Source organism: Oncorhynchus clarkii, chromosome 16, assembly GCF_045791955.1.
Source record: "Oncorhynchus clarkii lewisi isolate Uvic-CL-2024 chromosome 16, UVic_Ocla_1.0, whole genome shotgun sequence".
Taxonomy (NCBI): Eukaryota; Metazoa; Chordata; class Actinopteri; order Salmoniformes; family Salmonidae; genus Oncorhynchus; species Oncorhynchus clarkii.
The window spans coordinates 38,626,726-38,647,127 of record NC_092162.1 but is presented as its reverse complement, the minus strand read 5'-3'; the positions used below and the strand labels follow the sequence as shown (position 1 = coordinate 38,647,127).

The 20,402-nt window shown below is 43.2% G+C and overlaps 1 protein-coding gene across 1 annotated transcript; it reads right to left on the bottom strand.

The window, feature by feature from the left end:
* Positions 1 to 1,416: 1,416 nt before the first annotated feature.
* Positions 1,417 to 19,777, bottom strand: LOC139367590 (complement C1q-like protein 4). The gene is made up of 2 exons (XM_071105848.1): positions 19,226 to 19,777; positions 1,417 to 1,596 (listed from the first exon to the last, which is right to left on the bottom strand). Exons 1-2 carry the CDS (start codon positions 19,775 to 19,777, stop codon positions 1,417 to 1,419), a joined length of 732 nt encoding a protein of 243 aa, XP_070961949.1.
* Between the last annotated feature and the right edge of the window lie 625 nt (positions 19,778 to 20,402).

The following is a 20,402-nucleotide window of genomic DNA, read 5'->3' as shown; positions in this document are numbered from 1 at the left end:
GTTTTAATTTGAATAATATTTTTTATACCTCGCTTGTTTGTATCAATTGCAAAGACAATTGCAACTTTATATGTGTAGTGTTTTTACGTTATCTGCGGCTAAACCATGTGATTCTATGTTTAGCGGAGATCTTCTGTGTATAAAGTTACGCTGGAGGCCAAAAAGCATCTAACGCCGCACTTGGCTTTCTATGGGCGGTCTGAGGCATGCCATAGATTACAAGCGTTTTCACGTGTAACGTTAATAACGACGGTTTTGGAAAACAGCTTGAAGATTTTTACGATGCTCACACTAAGGTTTTAACAATGAATTTATACTTAAGATGATTTTGGGAAGTCGGGCCCTGTACATTTTCTGATATCTTTACTTGTGCACACTCTGAAATGTAAACAGACAGGAGGGGTTAAGAAATTCACTTGGTCATGATGATTGCTTCAACACACAACTCTCTCATCACACACCGATAAAACACGTCATTGTAAAACCACATGCTCACCCACTCAGTCCAGTCTTTTGTGTTTGTTGCCATTTCAGTGTGTGTGTGTGTGTGTACTGTGTGTGTGTACTGTATGTTGTGCGTGTGTTTGTATTCTACTCCTCTCCTTCCGTCCTCCCCTAGCCTCATGGTGTGATGGTTATAGAAGGTCAACCATCTGTGCTTAAACAGATGGGTTTGCTATGAATGCTGTCTTCATTTTATTTTGTTATCAGTTTTTGTGTCCTTCCTTGTTTGGTATTTTTATAACTTAAATCACTAAACAATTGATAATTAAAAATAATACTATAACAGTAAAGCAGTTCCGTCCTAGATTATGAACAACAGGGATCATACTGTACTTTGAACTTTTACTTTGAAACAGCAGGGGACTTTTATTTTGAAACAGCAAGGGCTATTATTTTTTTTAAACAGCTAGCTAGGGGATGTGATTGGCAACTATCCGAGTGGTCTTAAACTGAACTTCCCACTGGATTAGAGGGGGGTTAAATGTAGCGAAGTTGAGAACTTTGGAAAACTGTGATGGCTCCCGGAGCTAATTCCTTGGCTCTAGCTCAGTGTGCTAACCTGGTATTGATTCAAAACACTCCTGACCTTGGTCCCACTCAAGATGCTGAATGCATGGGTAGGACTGATTATCTTGGTTAAACTGTTTGTCCAACTCACTATGTTAGTAGACGGTACATATGGCATATGCTGTATATCTTTCAATGCAACCTTGTGTACCTATTCTGTACATGTTGTAATATTCATATGTTCACACACACAAGGGGTCAATAAACATACTTGGTCATGATTGGCTTAATAACACTCAACACACCCATGAAACACTCCTTAATTTCAAAAACCACACACTCAGTCTATGTCCTTTCATCCTTTCAGTGTGTGTGGGGGGGGGGGGGAGGGACGGTTGATCAGGGTCAGTCGGGGTAAATGAGGAACCCAGAGAAGGTGCTGTATTTGTTGGTGTTTCCTCCATGGACCTTCCCCCCGTCCAGCTGTACACACACCTCGTCCCCCACGTCCAGATGCAGGATCACACTGTTGGATGCGTAGTCGTAGTTCTGGTCCGCATCCTGGGCTATGGCGCTGGCCTTCACCTGTCACACACACGCGTGCACACACAGAGGGGAAGACAGAGGGACAGTTAGGGGAAGGACAGAACAGACAGAGCAAATGGCATGGCTTGAAATACAGTTAAAACCATCGAGGTTCTAGCTTTAAAATAGGCAATTGTAACAGTAACTTAATTCATGCATGTGTGCCTACGTGTCCACATGAGTAAACCCAATTAAATGTTTTAACAAACAAGTAATGATCCACTGCCTGCGGGTCAATACAGACTGAGCTCCTTAACAGCATGCAAATGAGAATCTGTCTGACGCTCAGGCTGGGCCTGACACAGCAGATGAGCTCCAAATGGCACCCTATTCCCTGCACACATTTTGACCACAGTCATACTTGCCTTGATCAAACGCCGTGCACTATAAAGGGAATAGGTTGCCATTTGAGACGCTGACAGCCAGTCAATACCATGCATATTGAGCTCTGCTACTAGCACTAAGCTAGCATCATAAAGCTCGGTTAACCCGAAAGCATCTTAAGGCTAAGTAAATTGTTAGAACCTTGGTAGTAGGTGCATCGTAAAATCGCCTAGCTGTTTCCCATCACCATTGTCAATAGCGTGGCATGTGAAAACACTCGCAATCTAACGCCTTCCTCAGGCCACTCGTAGAACAGCTAAGGGCGTCGTTGTGATGCTTTTTCTGCTCTTCCACTTCACTTTATACACAGAAGATCTCCGCTAAACATAGAATCGCATCTCTGTCACCACTGATCAACTTCAGAACAAAGTTGACTACAAATACAAAGCTGCCAATGTCTTTCAATTGATACAAACCAGGGACTTATAAAAAATGCTTCAAATGAAAACCGAGATGACTGCATTCAAATATAAATACAGTAGGCTATAGGCCTATTTCAATCATATTGAAATACATTTCATGTTCAATCAAATGTGTTCTATTTCGCTACTTGTAGGTTACTGTCCGTAGGCTAATTATATGTCATGATGTATGGCCTAACATGTGCACAATGATGTGCCAAATCTTTATCCAGTACATTATTATAGGGTAAGGATTAGAATCAGGCCCCCAGTGTCTGGTCTGGAGCGTGAAGTCACGAGCTCTCGCCTACTGTGTAGCAACCTCGCGGTACCAAAAGCCCTTGGTCTGCCCAAGAAAGCCTATGTAAATTACGATCGCCAGAACAGCCAAACTAAAACATTTTGGAAGGCCGTTTTGGGTTCTAAAACGTGTTTATTATGTTCAAGGTCAATCCCCACAGTAAATGATTTTAAAGTTCGCTACAAATTGAGATATTTAATTAAATAGTGATCCAGAGCGTTGGGCCAATAACCGAAAGGTTGCTGGATCGAATCTCTGAGTTGACGAGATCAAAATCTGTCGTTCTGCACCTGAGCAAGGCAGTTAACCCACTGTTCCCCGGGCGCCAAAGTCGTGGATGTCGATTAAGGCAGCCCCCCCACACCTCTCTGATTCAGAGGGGTTGGGTTAAATGGGTTAAATGCAGAAGACACATTTGAGTAGAAGGCATTCGGTTGTACAACTGACTAGGTATCCCCCTTTCCATTCTGACTACTACATTGTCGTCACACAGGACCACGCGCTTACACAGACCAATCATGGGCCGACAGGCTACGTGGAGGCTCTCGCCCTCATGCACGCTCTTTGCAAGTGCACCTAGGGGGGTGTGGTGTGCTCATAAATTTACTCTCTCAGGCAGGAAGAAAATTACTACATTGACCATGATCCTTTGCTACTTACGGCCACTTTCACCATGATCCTTAGCAATCTTTTGGTGCCATTCAGCCCCATTCAGAAATATGGCGCCCTTCAAATTCAAATACTTCTGGTTTCATGCGCCATCGGGAGTTTTCCGTAGTGTAATGACTTGTCAGTCCTGAGATGGAGATCGGGGGTGCCGGCTAGGCAAAGACCCCCCCCCCCCCCCCCCCCCCCCTCCTGGCGCTGTTGGCCAGTTTTATGATGGTCTTAAATACCTTCCCTTGCCAAGCAGTATGGAGGGAGAGACCTTAGTAGAACAAAGTACCTTCTCCCGCCAAAACTCCTACCTCCCCTAAATTTCAGAAATAAGCAACATTTCAATTTTTGAGAATGTGGAAATGGTCAGTGGAGACCAAAAGAACCCTCATGTCGAATTCGTTTTGATGTTGTAACATCATGAAAGACGGTAGAACCACATACTGTAACTGTATCTGTTTGTCTACACTTCTCAATTATGAGATTTGCATCTGAATGTTGTATAAAATGAATGATTTAGTATCAGAATACTTTTGAGAAAATAGAAATGTGATTTTAGTCTTCTAAATGAGAAAATGGTTTTTCATGTAAAGTTTATCAAGTCAGTAACCACTCCCACGTGAGCATAGAGATTATGCAAAACGTAATGGAATGCCCTTTTCCCCAAAGTGTTGAAAAGGACGCGCTGAAGAATTGAAATAAAGACCAGTTACGTGCAGCACCAGCTGAATACGTTACAAATGGTTCAGAAATCTACCACTCCATAGGCCATGCAGACTAAGGCGTAAAACTACAACTCTACCAAAGAACAAGACCAGAGAACGTGAGGACGCTGGTCCCCACGTTGAAATGGTTACCACTCTATAGACCAAGCAGACTGACGTGTAAGCCGAATGTTGCAAAATGGTTCTAAACTCTGAAACTATCGATCACTACAGAAGAAGCAAATTCTAGACGTCACGTTATCAATCTGCAGATGGAAACATACGTAGCCTAGGACGAGAACACAGACAATCTCTGAAGCATTCTAATGAGATCAACTTTAAGAACTACTGTACAGGGTACGTCGAAGTACCATTCTTACCACCACCACGACCAGAAGCTCTACCTAAGGACATGGTGATCTCTGGTGGCCGAACCAGAGCCGTGACCAAAGGATTTGGACGATCAAGGACTGCTCAATCGTAAATACAAAAATTGCATTCTCTTTTCCGAATGAGCGGCTATTAGATAAAAAATCTGGTATTTTCGTGAGCGTAGCTTCCCAAAGTCCGATAGAGTAACTCCTTTGTTTCCCTTCCTTACATCTTCAGCCATTGTAGGAAAGATGCATCGTCAAAACACTCGTAAGCCTAAGTTCCATCGTTATTGGGAAACCGTACCCAGGTCAATAGCTGGTGGTGGAAGATACTGTTGCTGTTTCTGGATCTGACTGCCTGACTGGATGACTTCCAAACCCATAGACGACCATGTTAACCTCTTCCTCATCTATTCTACACTAGCCAGTCAGCCTTCTGCTTCATTACAGATGCCTGAGCACCCCATACACAGCTACAGCAGCTCTTTGATGACCAAAAATAGTGTGTGCGTGGGAGGGGGGGGGGGGGGGGTTTAATGGACAATAAAGTACATATTATCTTATATTCACAGTCTTTTAAAAAAAGAGAGGAGTGAGTATATAAGATTTATATCTCAACTCTGTAGTCATATGTCTGTCTGGCATCAGTGGCCTAACTGTCCTTGGCTCTATCAGGCTCCATGTCCAGGCAGCCACGACTCTGAGCACAGGCCACTCGATCTCTGTCAGCTCTCCAGACAACCGACGCACATCTCCAAGACACCGCACCACACAACAGGCTCAGAATATGATCTGCAGCTCAACTAACATGACTCTCAATCCCACCCACTGTACTGTGTCATTGGTAACACTTGACTTAAGGCTGAAAGGTATAATAATGCTTTATAAGCACGTATGAGCCCTTATGTCCTTCTCCACAACAAGCAGCAGTATGATATCTATATGCTAAGCTTAGGAAAAAAGGTGCTATCTAGAACCTTAAAGGGGTCTTTGGCTGTCCCCATAGGATAACCCTTTGAAGAACCCTTTTTGGTTGCAGGTAGAACCCTTTAGGGTTCCATGTAGAACACTTTCTACAGAAGGTTCTACATGGAACACAAAATGGTTCTCTATGGGGACAGCTGAAGAACCCTTTTGCAACGCTTTTTTCTAAGAGTGTACATACCTGGCTAATCATTAGTAAGTAAGCCTTGTCTGAGCCAGAATGGCCCCTAGGTCCTTACCCCCAATCCATCTCCTTAATGCTGAGTGCCAAAAAGAGAGGCATCGGGTCCCATTTTTAGAGTCTTTATTATGACTCAACCGGGGTTTAAAGCCCAAACCTTCCAATCTCAGGGCAGACACTAACAAGAGAACACTGGCCCCACGTTCTGTATAAGTCCTACTCAACAGAAATTTACCAGATGCTCTCATCCTGAGCAACTTACAGGAGCAATTAGGGTTACGTGCCTTGCTCAAGGGCACGATGGACATATTTTTCACCTAGTCAGCTTGGGGATTCAAACCAGCAACCTTTCAGTTACTGGCCGAACACTCTTAACCGCTAGGCTACCGGCAGATCATGCCGGCTTGTTTGTATGCTTTCTGTTGTTGTTGCACCATCTATGCTCAGTGGGCAGTCAGAGGGATAGAATAAAGGAAGGATAGTCCTACAGTGAGCCAGGGGAATGGAGGACGAAAGAAAAAGAACATGACAGAGACGCACCACTTAGAAAAAACATGACAGTAAAAGGATGGCAAAAGAAGACACGTTGGTTGACAGAGAGAGAGAGAGATAGAGAGAGAGAGAGAAAGAAATCAGGGAATGATAGGGGAGGAATATAGACGTGTGTGGGCTGAGGGACGAGGCAATAGGGAGATGGGTGGTGTGAGGGCCAGACTGAGATCACACCACAAGACAGATGTATAGACAAGACATGCAACATGTCATGATAGCCAGACAAGTGAACAAAGCATTAGAGAGAGAGAAAGAGAATGGGTTTATACCAGGGCTCTCCAAACCTGTTCCTGGAGAGCTACCATCCTGTAGATTTTTGATCCAACCTTAGTCTAGCGCACCTGATTCTAATAATTAGCTGGTCGATAAACTGAATCAGGTTAGTTACAACTGGGGTTGGAGCGAAAACCTACAGGAGGGTAGCTGCCCAGGGACAGGGTTGGAGAGCCCTGGTCTAAACCCATTCTGTCCCCCCTAGACAATGTCGATGTCTGTTACGAGTTACGTGAAATCAGTATATTACTTAATGAATCATGCTGACGTGATTCCTCCAGGGGATATTTCCCATGTTAACTCCACCTGTATGTGTCTGTGTTCATGGTAGTTTCCTTCATTGCTGTTAGGGGACATTTTATGTGGTTGGAGCTAGAGGTTATGGCGGTGACATAGTGACAGCAGTTTTTCCCCTGCCCTTGCCATCAAAAGTAATAGAGATTTGGTATTTTACGTTCTACCACCTTTGCAATGGTCTTGTCTACACTAATACTGTCTACACTGCTTTATAATATACCACAGAGGGGTAATATGTCATGCTATACTTCTTAAACACAACATCTCCCCTAACCTCTCATTAACTTTGTGGTGGTGCTATCGTTAATCTATTCATTTGTAGTCCCACGCGGACGATCTGTACATTATTTGGAAATAATGGGAAAAGTGGTAGGGACCTCAATACAATGTGCAATATGGACATACTGTCTTCATTCCCTCTGATTGAAGCTATCCCTGGCTCTTATTAATCTTTAATCCCGTAATCTTTTAATAGATCACCTGAAAGGTCAAGTGATTTCATACGGCCGTGTTAAAATGTCAGGCCCCTGGCCCATTCTGTAATGACCAGCACCTGTATTAACTCCAAGTGACATGGATTGCTTCCCAAATGGCATCTTATTCCCTACATAGTGCATTACGTTTGACCAGAGCCCTAATGGACTCTGGTCAAAAGAAGTGCACTAAATGGGGAATAGGATGCCATTTGGGGCACAAACATGGATATGGTAGTGCTGCTGAAATATAATATAATTAGCCTTCAGTAGAGTACTATAACGAAGGAAGCTCTGGCTCTGCCTATGTACGGTGCCTGACTCTTTGAAGAAGTGATGTAACCTGTATTTGAGACTTCAAGGCAACCAATAAAAGAGTTCATGATTATGTCATATAAATCTCTCAAAATAGAGATCTTTTGATCCTTCACGCCAGAGTAATTAGTAATCAGGTATGTACACAGTAAAGGCCTGTTCACCCGGCTACCATCTAAAAGGCGGAGACAGTAAAGGTGTATCAAAGCTGAGAGCGAGAGACTGAGAAACAGCTTCTATCTCCAGGCCATCAGACTGTTAAACAGTCACCACTAGTCGGCCTCTACCCTGCCCTGAACCGTAGACACTGCTGCCCTATGTAAATATAATAATTGAACTGCGGGTCAGTTTAATAATGTTTACATATTGTTTTACCCACTTTAAATTTAAGCTAAGTACACAAAACATTAGGAACACCTGTTCTTTCCATGACATAGACTGATGAGGTGAATCCAGGTGAAAGCTATGATCCCTTATTGATATCACTTGTGAAATTTACTTTAATCAGCGTAGATGAAGGGGAGGAGACAGGTTAAAGAAGGGTCTGTAAGCTTTAAGGCTGTTCTGAGGGCAAAAGGGGGTGCAACTCAATATGAGGAAAATGTTCTTAATGTTTTGTATACTCAATGTATATACTGTATTTTAGTCATGGCTCATCCTATTTAACTACTGCTGTACACACCTTTTCTATTTATACACAGTCCATACTGTCTATACACATCATTATATATATCATCTGTATATACAGTGCATTTGGAAAGTATTCAGACCCCTTGACTTTTTCCACATGTTGTTACATTACAGCCTTATTCTAAAATGGATTAAATCAAATAAAAACACAAAATAACTCATAATGACATTTTTGCACACTTTAAATTCTTCATTTACATAAGTATTCAGAGCCTTAGCTATGAGTTTGAGATTGACTGAGTTTTTTTGGTAATGGGGTTGCTCCCTATGCACCTGCCAATGTTAATCTATTGAATATATTAGCAGCCAGACAGGAAACAGTGCTAAAGTTTTTTCCCATTGATAACCTGAATGACAATGAACCTGACTCTCGCCCTGAGGACATGACAAGGGAAAATACATATTGTAAGAGGAAAATCACATTTTTACCACCCGAAAGAAATCCCTCTCTTGAAACATATTGCCGCCTAGTTGAGAAAGATGTACATCATCTCCTGACTAAGAATAAATAATACAAGGTATTCCACAATATGTCCAAAGCAGAGAAATAATATATTATGGAACTCTTATGGAACTGAAAAATCATTATAAAACCTGCAGACAAAGGAGGTGCAATAGTGATGCTAAATGCAGTAGACTATGAAAAGGAAATTCTGAGACAACTTAGTGATGATGAATTTTACAAAAGACTCCCAAAGGACCCTACTAATCAATTCAAGTCTCTGATCCATTATAAATTGTCAAACATGTGGAATGAAGGGGAAATTACAAAGACAGAATATGAGTTTATGAAAGTTGACTGCCCAATCACATCTGTCATATACGCTCTACCCAAAATTCACAAGCGCATGACATCACCTATACCAGGCAGGCCCATTGTGAGTAGTAATGCATCTCTGACAGAGAATATCTCTCTACCTTTGTAGACCATTTTGTGAAACCCTGGACAATCTTCCTCCCCAAGTATACTAGAGACTCTATTGATTTTATACTTTCTTTTTTTTACTCAGTGGACCATATACCTGAAAATCCTATTCTGTGTACTTTTGAAGGAACCAGTCTATGTACTAACATCCCCCATCAGGGCGGTCAAGAAGCCCTCAAGTTCTACCCCTAATGCTCTACCCAGCACCAATTGTATTGTGGACTTGGCTGAACTAGTACTAACCTCCAACTATTTTATCTTCAGAGGAGACTTTTTCCTCCAAACCAAAGGGACAATGACAGGGAGCACTATGGCTCCTCATTATGCTAACCTATATCTAGGAATGTTTGAAAAACAGGTGATTTTGAATCCAGACCTCAACCCATTTCTCTTCAATATTCTCCTAAATCGGAGATGTTTGGATGACATTTTCGTGATCTATACTGTCACCCAGGAAGAACTTTTGGAATTCCATGCTTATCTACACTCTATGAATGAACACCTTCACTTCACCATTAACTATGACCTATCACAAATCAGTCTTCTTGATGTGATGGTTATTAAGGACAAAACCACCCTCCATACAGATCTCTATAGGGGAAAGGGGGATACCTAGTCAGTTGTACAAGTGAATGCCTTCAACTGAAATGTGTCTTCCGCATTTAACCCATTTAACCCAACCCCTCTGAATCAGAGAGGTGCGGGGGGGTTGCCTTAATCGACATCCACGTCTTCGGGCGCCCGGGGAACAGTGGGTTAACTGCTTTGCTCAGGTGCAGAATGACCGATTTTTACCTTGTCTGCTCGGGGATTCCATCCAGCAACCTTTCGGTTACTGGCCCAACGCTCTAACCACTAGGAAACCTAGGGACAGGAACACCCTCCTTAGAGGTGACATCTTTCATCCACGTCCACTTATTAAAAGTCTCCCTATAAGTCAATTCAGTCATATCAGAAGAATATGCAGCTCTGATGCTGCTTATTAGAAACAGACCACGGACTTCATACAAAGGTTTAAGCAAAGGGGGTACAAAGACAATTGGGTAAAACATGCCAATGATCGTTTTGAAAGCCTTCAACCAAAAGTCAAAGAAAAAGCAGAGCATGTACCATCATGCATTACCCAATTCTCACCATTGGGTAAGGCATTGAAGGACATTATCAGGAAGCACTGGTACATTATTGATACTGACCCATAATCAAAACACATTTTTAAATATCCCCCACGTATGGTTTTTAAAAGACCTCCAAACGTGAGAGATAATGTGGTTAAATCTGATTACCCACCAGAGAAAAGGGAAACTTTTTGGGACAAGGTTCCGGAAGGTAATTACAAATGTGGCCAGTGTTCTCAATGCAGCTTACCCACCCCCGCACAGGAGAACGATTTAAGATCAAGGGCCTGATTACCACCAATGTTATTTACATGTTGAAATGTCCTTGTGGTCTGTCTTACATAGGGAAAACCCATAGAAGCCTTAAGACACGGATCAGTGAGCACCGCAGCAACATACGGACAGGTGAGACAAAACAACCGGTTGCTGTTAATTTTGTACAAGCTGGACACCCAATTAGTTCTCTGAGATACATTGGAATAGAAATGGTCAAGATGTCACACAGGGGAGGGGACATTGAGAGGAAACTTCTTCAAAGGGATTCTTTCTGGATCCACAGGCTGAACACACTGTCTCCTCTTGGCCATAACGAGGAGTTTGACTATAGTTTCAATGTCTAAATTGTGTTTGTTTTTTTATCCTAATTTAATATCGTATGTGTATTACTGTAAATATTGATCACATTCCCTGTGTATGATCATATATTTTGATTCATTGAATGTTAATATTGGGAAAATATGTTCTACATTTTCTTTACCTCCTGTTTCAGGAAGTGATGTCACTGAGTACTGCCCCTATATATAGGACGTTCCACCCCCACCTGGGATATTGATGCCTGTCGTAAATAAATATCATCTGGGAGCATGAGCAGCAGGGGGCGGCTTTTTACTTTCTGTTGTCCACAAATTAGATTGATTGCGCGTGATTTGGAAAAGCACACACCTGTCTACATAAGGTCACACAGTTGACAATGCATGTCAGAGCAAAAACCAAGCTATGAGGTCATAGGAATTGTCCGTAGAGCTCCGAGACAGGATTGTGTCGAGGCACAGATCTGGGGAAGGGTACCAAAACATTTTGGCAGCATTGAAGGTCCCCAAGAACACAGTGGCCTGCATCATTCTTGAATGGAAGAAGTTTGGAACCACTAAGACTCACTCTTCACAAGCATTTCGCTACACTACAAGCATTTCGCTACACTCGCATTAACATCTGCTAACCATGTGTATGTGACAAATAAAATTTAATTAGATTTTTTAGAGCTGGCCGCCCAGCCAAACTAAGCAATCGGGGGAGAAGGGCCTTGGTCAGGGAGGTGACCAAGAACCCAATGGTCACTCTGACAGAGCTTCACTGTGGAGATGGGAGAACCTTCCAGAAGGAAACCATCTCTGCAGCTCTCCACCAATCAGGCCTTTATGGTAGAGTGGCCAGACGGAGAAACTCCTCGGTAAAAGGCACGTGAAAACCCGCTTGGATTTTGGGAAAAGAGTCTCTGGTCTGATGAAACCAAGATTGAACTCTTTGGCCTGAATTCCAAGCGTCACGTCTGGAGGAAACCTGACCCGTACCCATACGGTTAAGCACGGTGGTGGCAACATCATGCTGTGTGGATGTTTTTCAGCAGCAAGGACTGGGAGACTAGTAAGTATCGAGGGAAAAATGAACGGAGCAAAGTACAGAGAGATCCTTGATGAAAACCTGCTCCAGAGCGCTCAGGACCTCAGACTGGGGGCGAAGGTTCACCTTCCAACTGGACAACGACCCTAAGCACAGAGCCAGACAACGTAGGAGTGGCTTCGGAACAAGTCTCTGAATGTCCTTGAGTGGCCCAGCAAGAGCCAGTACTTGAACATTATCGAACATCTCTGGAGAGACCTGAAAATAGCTGTGTAGCGACGCTCCCCATCCAACCTTACAGAGCTTGAGAGATTCTGCCGAGAAGAATGGGAGAAAATCCCCAAATACCGGTGTGCCAAGCTTGTAGCATCATAACCTCGATGACTCGAGGCTGTAATCGCTGCCAAAGGTGCTTCAACAAAGTAATGAGTAAAGGATCTGAATACTTATGTAAATGTGATATTTCATTATTACATTTTTTTATAACTTTGCAAACAATTAGGAAAACCTGTTTTTGCTTTGTCGTTATGGGGTTTGTTGTGTGGATTGTTGAGGGAAAAAAGCAATTTATCAATTTTAGAATAAGGCTGTAACGTAGCAAAATGTGGAAAATGTCAAGGGGTCTGAATATTTTCCGAATTCACTGTATGTACAGTTCCAGTCAAAAGTTTGGACACACCTACTCATTCAAGGGGTTTTCTTTATTTTTACTAATTTCTACATTGTAGAATAATAGTGAAGACATAAAAACTATGAAATAACACATATGGAATCATGTCGTAACCAAAAAAAAGTGTTAAACAAATCAAAATATATTTTCTATTTTAGATTCTTTAAAGTAGCCACCCTTTGCCTTGATGACAGCTTTGCACACACTTGGCATTCTCTCAACCAGCTTCGTGAGGTAGTCACCTGGAATGCATTTAAATTAACAGGTGTGCTTTGTTGAAAGTTAATTTGGTATAATTTCTTTCCTTTTTAATGTGTTTGAGCCAATCAGTTGTGTTGTGACAACAGAAGATAGCCCTATTTGGTAAAATACTAAGTCCATATTATGACAAGAACAGCTCAAATAAGCAAAGAGAAATTACAATCCATCATTATTTTAAGAAATGAAGGTCAGGCAACACGGAAAATTTCAAGAACTTTGAAGGTTTCATCAAATGCAGTCGCAAAAACCATAAAGAGCTATGATGAAACTGGCTCTCATGAGGACCGCTACAGGAAAGGAAAACCCAGAGTTGCCTCTGCTGCAGAAGATAAGTTCATTAAAGTTAACTGCACCTCAGATTGCAGCCCAAATAAATGCTTCACAGAGTTCAAGTAACAGACACATCTCAACATCAACTGTTCAGAGGAGACTTGGGGCCAAGAAACACGAGCAATGGATATTTGACCGGTGGAAATCTGTCCTTTGGTCTGATGAATCCAAATTTCAGATTTTTTGTTCCAACCACTGTGTCTTTGTGAGACGCAGAGTAGGTGAACGGATGTGTGGTTCCCACCATGAAGCATGGAGGAGGAGGTGTGATGGTGTGGAGGTGCTTTGCTGATGACACTGTCAGTGATTTATTTAGAATTCACTTAACCAGCATGGCTACCACAGCATTCAGCAGCGATACGCCATCCCATCTGGTTTGCGTCTAGTGGGACTATCATTTGTTTTTCAACAGGACAATGACCCAACACACCTGCAGGTTAGGCAAGGGCTATTTCACCAAGAAGGAGAGTGATGGAGTGCTGCATCAGATGACCTGGCCTCCACAATCAACCGACCTCAACCCAATTGAGGTGGTTTGGGATGACTTTGACCGCAGAGTGAAGGAAAAGCAGCCAACAAGTGCTTAGCATATGTGGGAACTCCTTCAAGACTGTTGGAAAAGTATTCCAGGTGACTCCCTCATGAAGCTGGTTGAGAGAATGCCAGTAGTGTGCAAAGCTGTCATCAAGGCAAAGGGTGGCTACTTTGAAGAATCTAATCTTGTTTAACACTTTTTTGGTTACTACATGATGTGTTATTTCATAGTTTTGATGCCTTCACTATTATTCTACAATCTAGAGAATCGTGAAAAGAAAGGAAAACCCTTGAATGATTAGGTGTGTCCAAACTTTTGAATTAAACTGTATATATTTACAAAAATATGTGTGGGGTATTGGAAATGATGCAGACAATTACATTGATGGAAGCTACAATCTATCTGCAATATTAAAGCTGACCTACCTCCTAAAAATGTTTTTTAAATAAAAATCTCAAGGAGGATCAATGGAAACAGGATGCACCTGAGCTCAATTTCGAGTCCTATAGCAAACGGTCTGAAAACTTATGCAAATGAGGAATTTCTGTTTTGAATTTTTTTGTACATTTGGAAAAATGTCTCAACTTGTTTTCGCTTCGTCATTATGGGGTAATGTGTAGGTTGATGAGGAAAACAATTCATTTCATCCGTTTTAGAATAAGGCTGTAACATAACAACATGTGGAAAAAGGGAAAGGGTCTGAATACTTTCCAAATGCACATTTATCTGCAAATCTGTGCACGCAGCCAATAAACTTTGTTTTCATTTTAATTGCATATTCAGACCTTGTAGTCTAGACTGTTATTGTATAGGACTGTGAGAAGAAGAGAAACCTTGACATATGGTATCAAAATGTAAAATTTAGCCCAAAGTATAATATATTGTAAATGAGATCTTTTGCATATCACAGTAATGACACTGACATAGTCAACTGTATTTATAAGAAGGTAGCCCATTAGATGTTGTTAGCACTCACCCTCATTCATGTAAAATGCCAACAAAACTCTAGAAAACAATGCAATGCTAAAGTAGCTCGTTTCCCTGTAAAACCCAACCAAGAGTCCTCTTGGGGCAGCTAAAACCTTTTCAATAAATCTTCTATTTCTACTGCTTTCTCCTCACCCCGCTCTCGCTCTCTGCCTGCCTGTCTTGTCTTGCCATGTGCAGCAGAGAGAGAGAGAGAGAGTCCCCTCTCTAAAGAGCTACTTTTCTATTGGCTTCGCTCTAATAGGTCAGTATATCACAGCCAATGAATCCTGTCAGTTTTATTACCACTGGACCAAGGCACTACAGATAAAAACAAGGCTTTGTATACCCTCACATCTCCCTGCTGGTCTCACAGAATAGCTGTGCTTGATCAGTTTGTTACCCTAGCCACACCCAGCCCTCCTTCACCACCACCCCCCTCCTCTCATCCCTCTGGTCCTTCTGTTTTGTGTTTCTCCTTTCATCTACCCTTGTCTGACTCTTTCAACACACACGTTCACACATCCCAGGTTGTATATGAAATGACAGTGCAGCTGCCTCGCTCCCTCCTTTCCAGGACCGTTTACCAGAGACTGTGTTGAAAGGGCCAGGCCCAGCCAGACACAGAAAGAGAGACAGCCCCAGGCTCTAGGCTGGCCCCAGGGGCCCCCTTTCTCCTCGCAGCCCCAGGATCAGCTCAGTGTGGCGGCCTCACATGGAGGATCTCACTCCCCCTCTCCTGGCCATCTCCATCCCCCTGTTGCTCTCTCTCTCTCTCTCTTGCTCTCTCTCTCTCACTCTCTCTCTCTCTCTCTCTCCCTCTCTCTCTCTCGCTCTCTCTGTCCCTCTCTCTCTCTGCTCTGACTCTCTCTTTCTTGCTCCCACACAACCCCCACCTCCACATGAATCTCCTTCATAATCCTACCATGCCTCCCTCACGACTGTTTGTCTCTCTGTCATTTCACCATTACCAGCAAAAATAGCAGACCTACGTAAATAATCCTTTCACATATTGGAGCAATATTTCTACCATAAAAGCCCCTGCACCCAAATATTATGCTTAATACATGCATAATAAATGATGTTAAAACATCTTACAAAATAATAGACTTACACTTATACTTATACTGCTCCTTCTTTGAATAATTGGGGAAATCAAAAGTGGCCACATGCCAGCGTTTTTAACTTGAGCCTCCCTCCGACTATATGCCTGAGGGAAAAAAGCACCCCTTCACAGTTTGCCCAAAATAATGAGGAGGATGACATATGCTGGGTGTCAATGGGAAGTCACAGCAACACAGCATCACTGTCATCAGCAACATGAGATGCTAATGTAATATTGGCTTGTCACTACGGACGTCTAGCAGAATGACAAGCTGACCTTTACAGAAGACAATCAATCGTTGTTATTTAAATCATCTACGAGAAAACACATTGCTAAGAGCAAATATATGTAGCCTATATTACTTTTGTCTATATCATTACCTTGGTCAAAATGGTTATGTTATGGTAACACAAGATATTACCACTCCAGAGGAGTGGATGAATCAATTAATTAATCTGATGGGTTTTTAAACTTTAACCACCACATACTGTATAGAACCACTACTAACAGCCACATACAGTCGCTTTCTATAACATGTCTTAGATCTAATAAGGTTACGGCCATAGCACCACACACACACACACACACACACACACACACACACACACACACACACACACACACACACACACACACACACACACACACACACACACACACACACACACACACACACACACACACACACACACACACACTTACTTAATCAATCTGCCTTAGAGTGGACACTGGACAGACACACAGGGCTTAGCTGCACCTCTAGCTGGCTGGCTGGCTATAGACATGCTTCATGTCCTGTGTGGACTCCGTGACCTACGTCTAATTTAGAAACAACTACCATACGGACGCTGACCAGAGCACGGAAAATAACTGAGGCATTGATCGATGTCTGGAAACAGAATGTAACTATGTAAATGGTGACTAAGAAGTAGTTCTAATGTAGCACCACCAATGAGAGAAGCTTGGTGGCATTTTCTCCCAAGTTTATATTTTTACTTGATTCATTTAATTATCAGTCAGACAAACTCAATGCCCTTGTGGCTATGAAGAAGTCATTTCCACGACTTTGATATTTTGTGTTTATAACCCTTTAAAGCCACAGCTATAGACAGACACTGTGGGGCGTGTCCCACATGTCACCTCATTCCCTATAGGACACTACTTGAGCCCTATAGGACACTACTTGAGGACTATAGGCTGCAGTCAAAAGTGCATTATAGAGATAATAGGCTGCCATTTGGGGGACACACAACTTTCTCACAAAGTTGCAATACTGCTGCACCTGCGGCAACGGAAGAAGAGGTCCTTTGACTATGAAGTCAGGAGGAATACAGCATGTTGGACACAGCGGCCATTTTGTAGATACTGTACCATCACTGATAGGGATATAGCCTCAGGCATAGAGCTCTTCTGCCTCAGGTGTTCAGAATGTAATGCACCGTTTGGAGGGTACGAAGAGTTAACATCAGGTAAATGAACGATACGACTTGGACAAGAGACAGCATACAGAATTCAACAGGACATGACTTTATTCTTGGTCAGGCAGCCACCATCTCAATCAGTTTACGTGACAGAGAGGAATATATAGACACAGGTCAGGCATTCCTAATCAATGATCATCAACTCGAATTTGAACTCTTTCAAGAATAAGACCATGCAGCAAAACAGTAGTGATTAATTTACACCACACTTCTATCTACATACATCTAATCTCTCGCGTGGACAGATGCACGTACCACAACTGGTATCATTGCATTTGTCAACAGACTGGGACACAACGACTAACAGGGAACATTGTCTTAGTGCACTGGTTTTTCGTCACTGACCATTTGGACAAATCATGATTTCGCAGGTACTTGCATCTTTCCAATCTCAGAAGAGGAGGGGACATTTGGCCCATAGACTTGCCCGCAACTTGTGGAGAGAGAGAAGGGTGGTGCAACCGCCTTGCTCTCGCCCTTCTTTCTGGTAACTTTTATAACACATCTCCCCACAGGACTTGAGCATCAGACGCAACTAGGCAAGATTTTAGTTCTGGGTTTCCGAGATTAAGTAAGCTAAATACATATCCCGAAAAACTTTTTGGGGAATTGACTAGGCTGCAGTAGAGGTAACTCGAAAAATCATCTTCTTATATTTCATGAACACTGATATTGTGCTGGAGACAATGAATAAGAGGGTAAAAAGTGGTAAACTGTCCCTTTAAACCGATTTCTAATATGAGATCTGATCTCTATATAAACTGTTAAAATAAATGGGGCCACCTGATGGTTGTGAGATGGACGTGGGTCTCTATGACGTTAAATAATTGAATTGAGTGAAACTATAATTTATGGACAATCAATGGACAATGACGAGAGGAGGGTAGGAGTGGAGGATAGGGGGTAGAGAGAGGAGGGTGTAGAGGGTGCTAGAGGCAGGAGAGGGGCATACGGGGGTAGAGCGGAGGCAGAAGTGGGGGGTGGGGGTGGTGTTTCAGGGGATCTAATCTAGGAGTTATGAATGATTTAACAGGGTGATGAGATGACTAGAATGACAATATATCTGATATCGCTAACTGGTAGCCAAATACATTCACTCAGGCTTTGGACACATTTAAAGGACTGAATGCCACACTGCTAAAATAAAGAACGTGGTGACTGTCTGATTTATTCAGATGAAAACATAGCAGTGTTAAAGTCCTCAAATTAAATCCCTGTGATTTATCCCACACCTCTTATTTTCCTCTCCAATGTTTTGTTCCTCTTCCCACCATCAGGCCCTCTATCTTTAATTAGTACCAGGGGAACGAGAGAACAGGGAACGAGGGATGAGTGGATGAGTGGCCTGTCAGTTTCACTTTCATTATTTATTTATCTATCTGACGTGTAAGCTGACTCGTCCGAGTTGTGACAGCATGTGTCCCAAATGGCACCCTATTCCCTTCATATAGTGCACTACTTTTGATCGGGGCAGGGCCCAAAGGGCTCTGGTCAAAAGTAATGCACTATGTAGGGAATCGGGCGCCATTTGGTACCCACACTGAAGGACAGACATTTCTCCAGTGCTCCTTAGCGCTTACATTTAGGAGATATTTAAGTCCTGGAGTATAATACCAAATGGCACCCTATTCCTATGGGCCCTATATAGTGCACTATATAGAGGATAGGGTGCCATTTGGGACACAATCCTGGTGTATTATATCGACAAATTTTACTTTCCTTTGGCGAAGACCGACGGCAGCATACTGCCACTTGTCATTTGGCTACGGCTTATGGGAATACAAATATTAGTAACTGTGATTTGAAAGTGTAAATGGGTGTTTTTAATGAGGGAAAATATTTTCTTAGCTATATTTTGCTGCCGTGTTGCTGCGGCCCGTAGGTACATGGGAATGTGATGTGAATTGAAAGTGACCAATCTTGTATAGCAAATGTGAAAGTGAGTCAATTAGTGACTCTGAGGTAATGGTCAGTGGAGATGTGTTGCTCGGACAAACACACATGCACGCACACGCACACTCTCCATCTCTCCTACCTGTCCGTTCTTCTTCAGGTCGGCCCACATGCTGGTCCCGTCTCCACCCCTCATCAGAACATGGTAGGTGAAGTAGTAAATACCTGGTAGAGGACAGGTGAACTTCCCAGTACTAGGCTCATAGTAGTTCCCTACATTGGTCACCACATCATCAAACTTCAACACCTCGATGCCCTCATGCTGTTTCCTTAGCCCTGCATAGAAGGCAATCTTAGGGCTGTAGAAGGAGGGGACGTAACCATTAGGTCCAGGGCCGGGAGGCCCTTGTGGGCCTGGCTTGCCTGGTTCCCCAGGGGGCCCTGGGTCGCCCGGAGGACCAGAGATCCCAGGGACCCCGCGGTACCCCGTTTTCTTCCGCCCAGGGTAGTCCGGTTGGGGGGACACGGCTGTCAGCTCCTGGCCTGGTTGGGCAGTACTATATGGATCACAGACCATTCTGCAGCTCCCCAGCATCTCATAATGGGTCCCCCCTCCGCCACTTCCTGGGTTAGCTCCTCCACCTTTGGCGGTGTGGACCAATAGAGGGATGGCGATCAGGAGGAGTAGGACCATGGCCACGCCCACGGCGGCTCCGATGACACACTTCCAGCGGCTGAGCCGAGAGGCAGCCAGGGTCAGAAAGTCCTCCTCCCCTTTAGACGGAATGCTGCCGGGTGCCAGGGTGGACTATAGAAAGACAGAATATGAAAGAGTGTAAGGGGGGATGGGTGAATGAAAGACTAGAAGGAGTGCATGGAGAGGTTTGGCTGCTGTATGAATATGGTGCTCTCAGACTAGGACCACAGGCAGCCAATAGAGAGGGTCCGTTGAGACACCCTGAGTAGAAAGTGGGCGAGAAAAAGGAAGATGGCGGACGGAGAGATCAATGACGAAGGGAAGAGAGGAACAACAGGGGACAGGGGGACGACGAAGGGAAAGGGGTGGTGAAGGAGCTGGATTGAACTAGTTTAAAATCAGTGTTCAGACAACACTGTGTTGTAGTTGATCTGGACAAAGATCTGGCTTGGATTGTGTTGGACAGCTTATAGAAAACAATTTATTTCATTAAGCCTCTTTCACCCGTTTTTTTTCCCAGTTCTTGTCTTCCAGAGTTCTTCTAGTCTCTGCTTTGAATAAATTCCTTCTCTTTTCTGTGCATCAAACATCAACCAAACCCAGCCCAAGAGAGGGTACAATA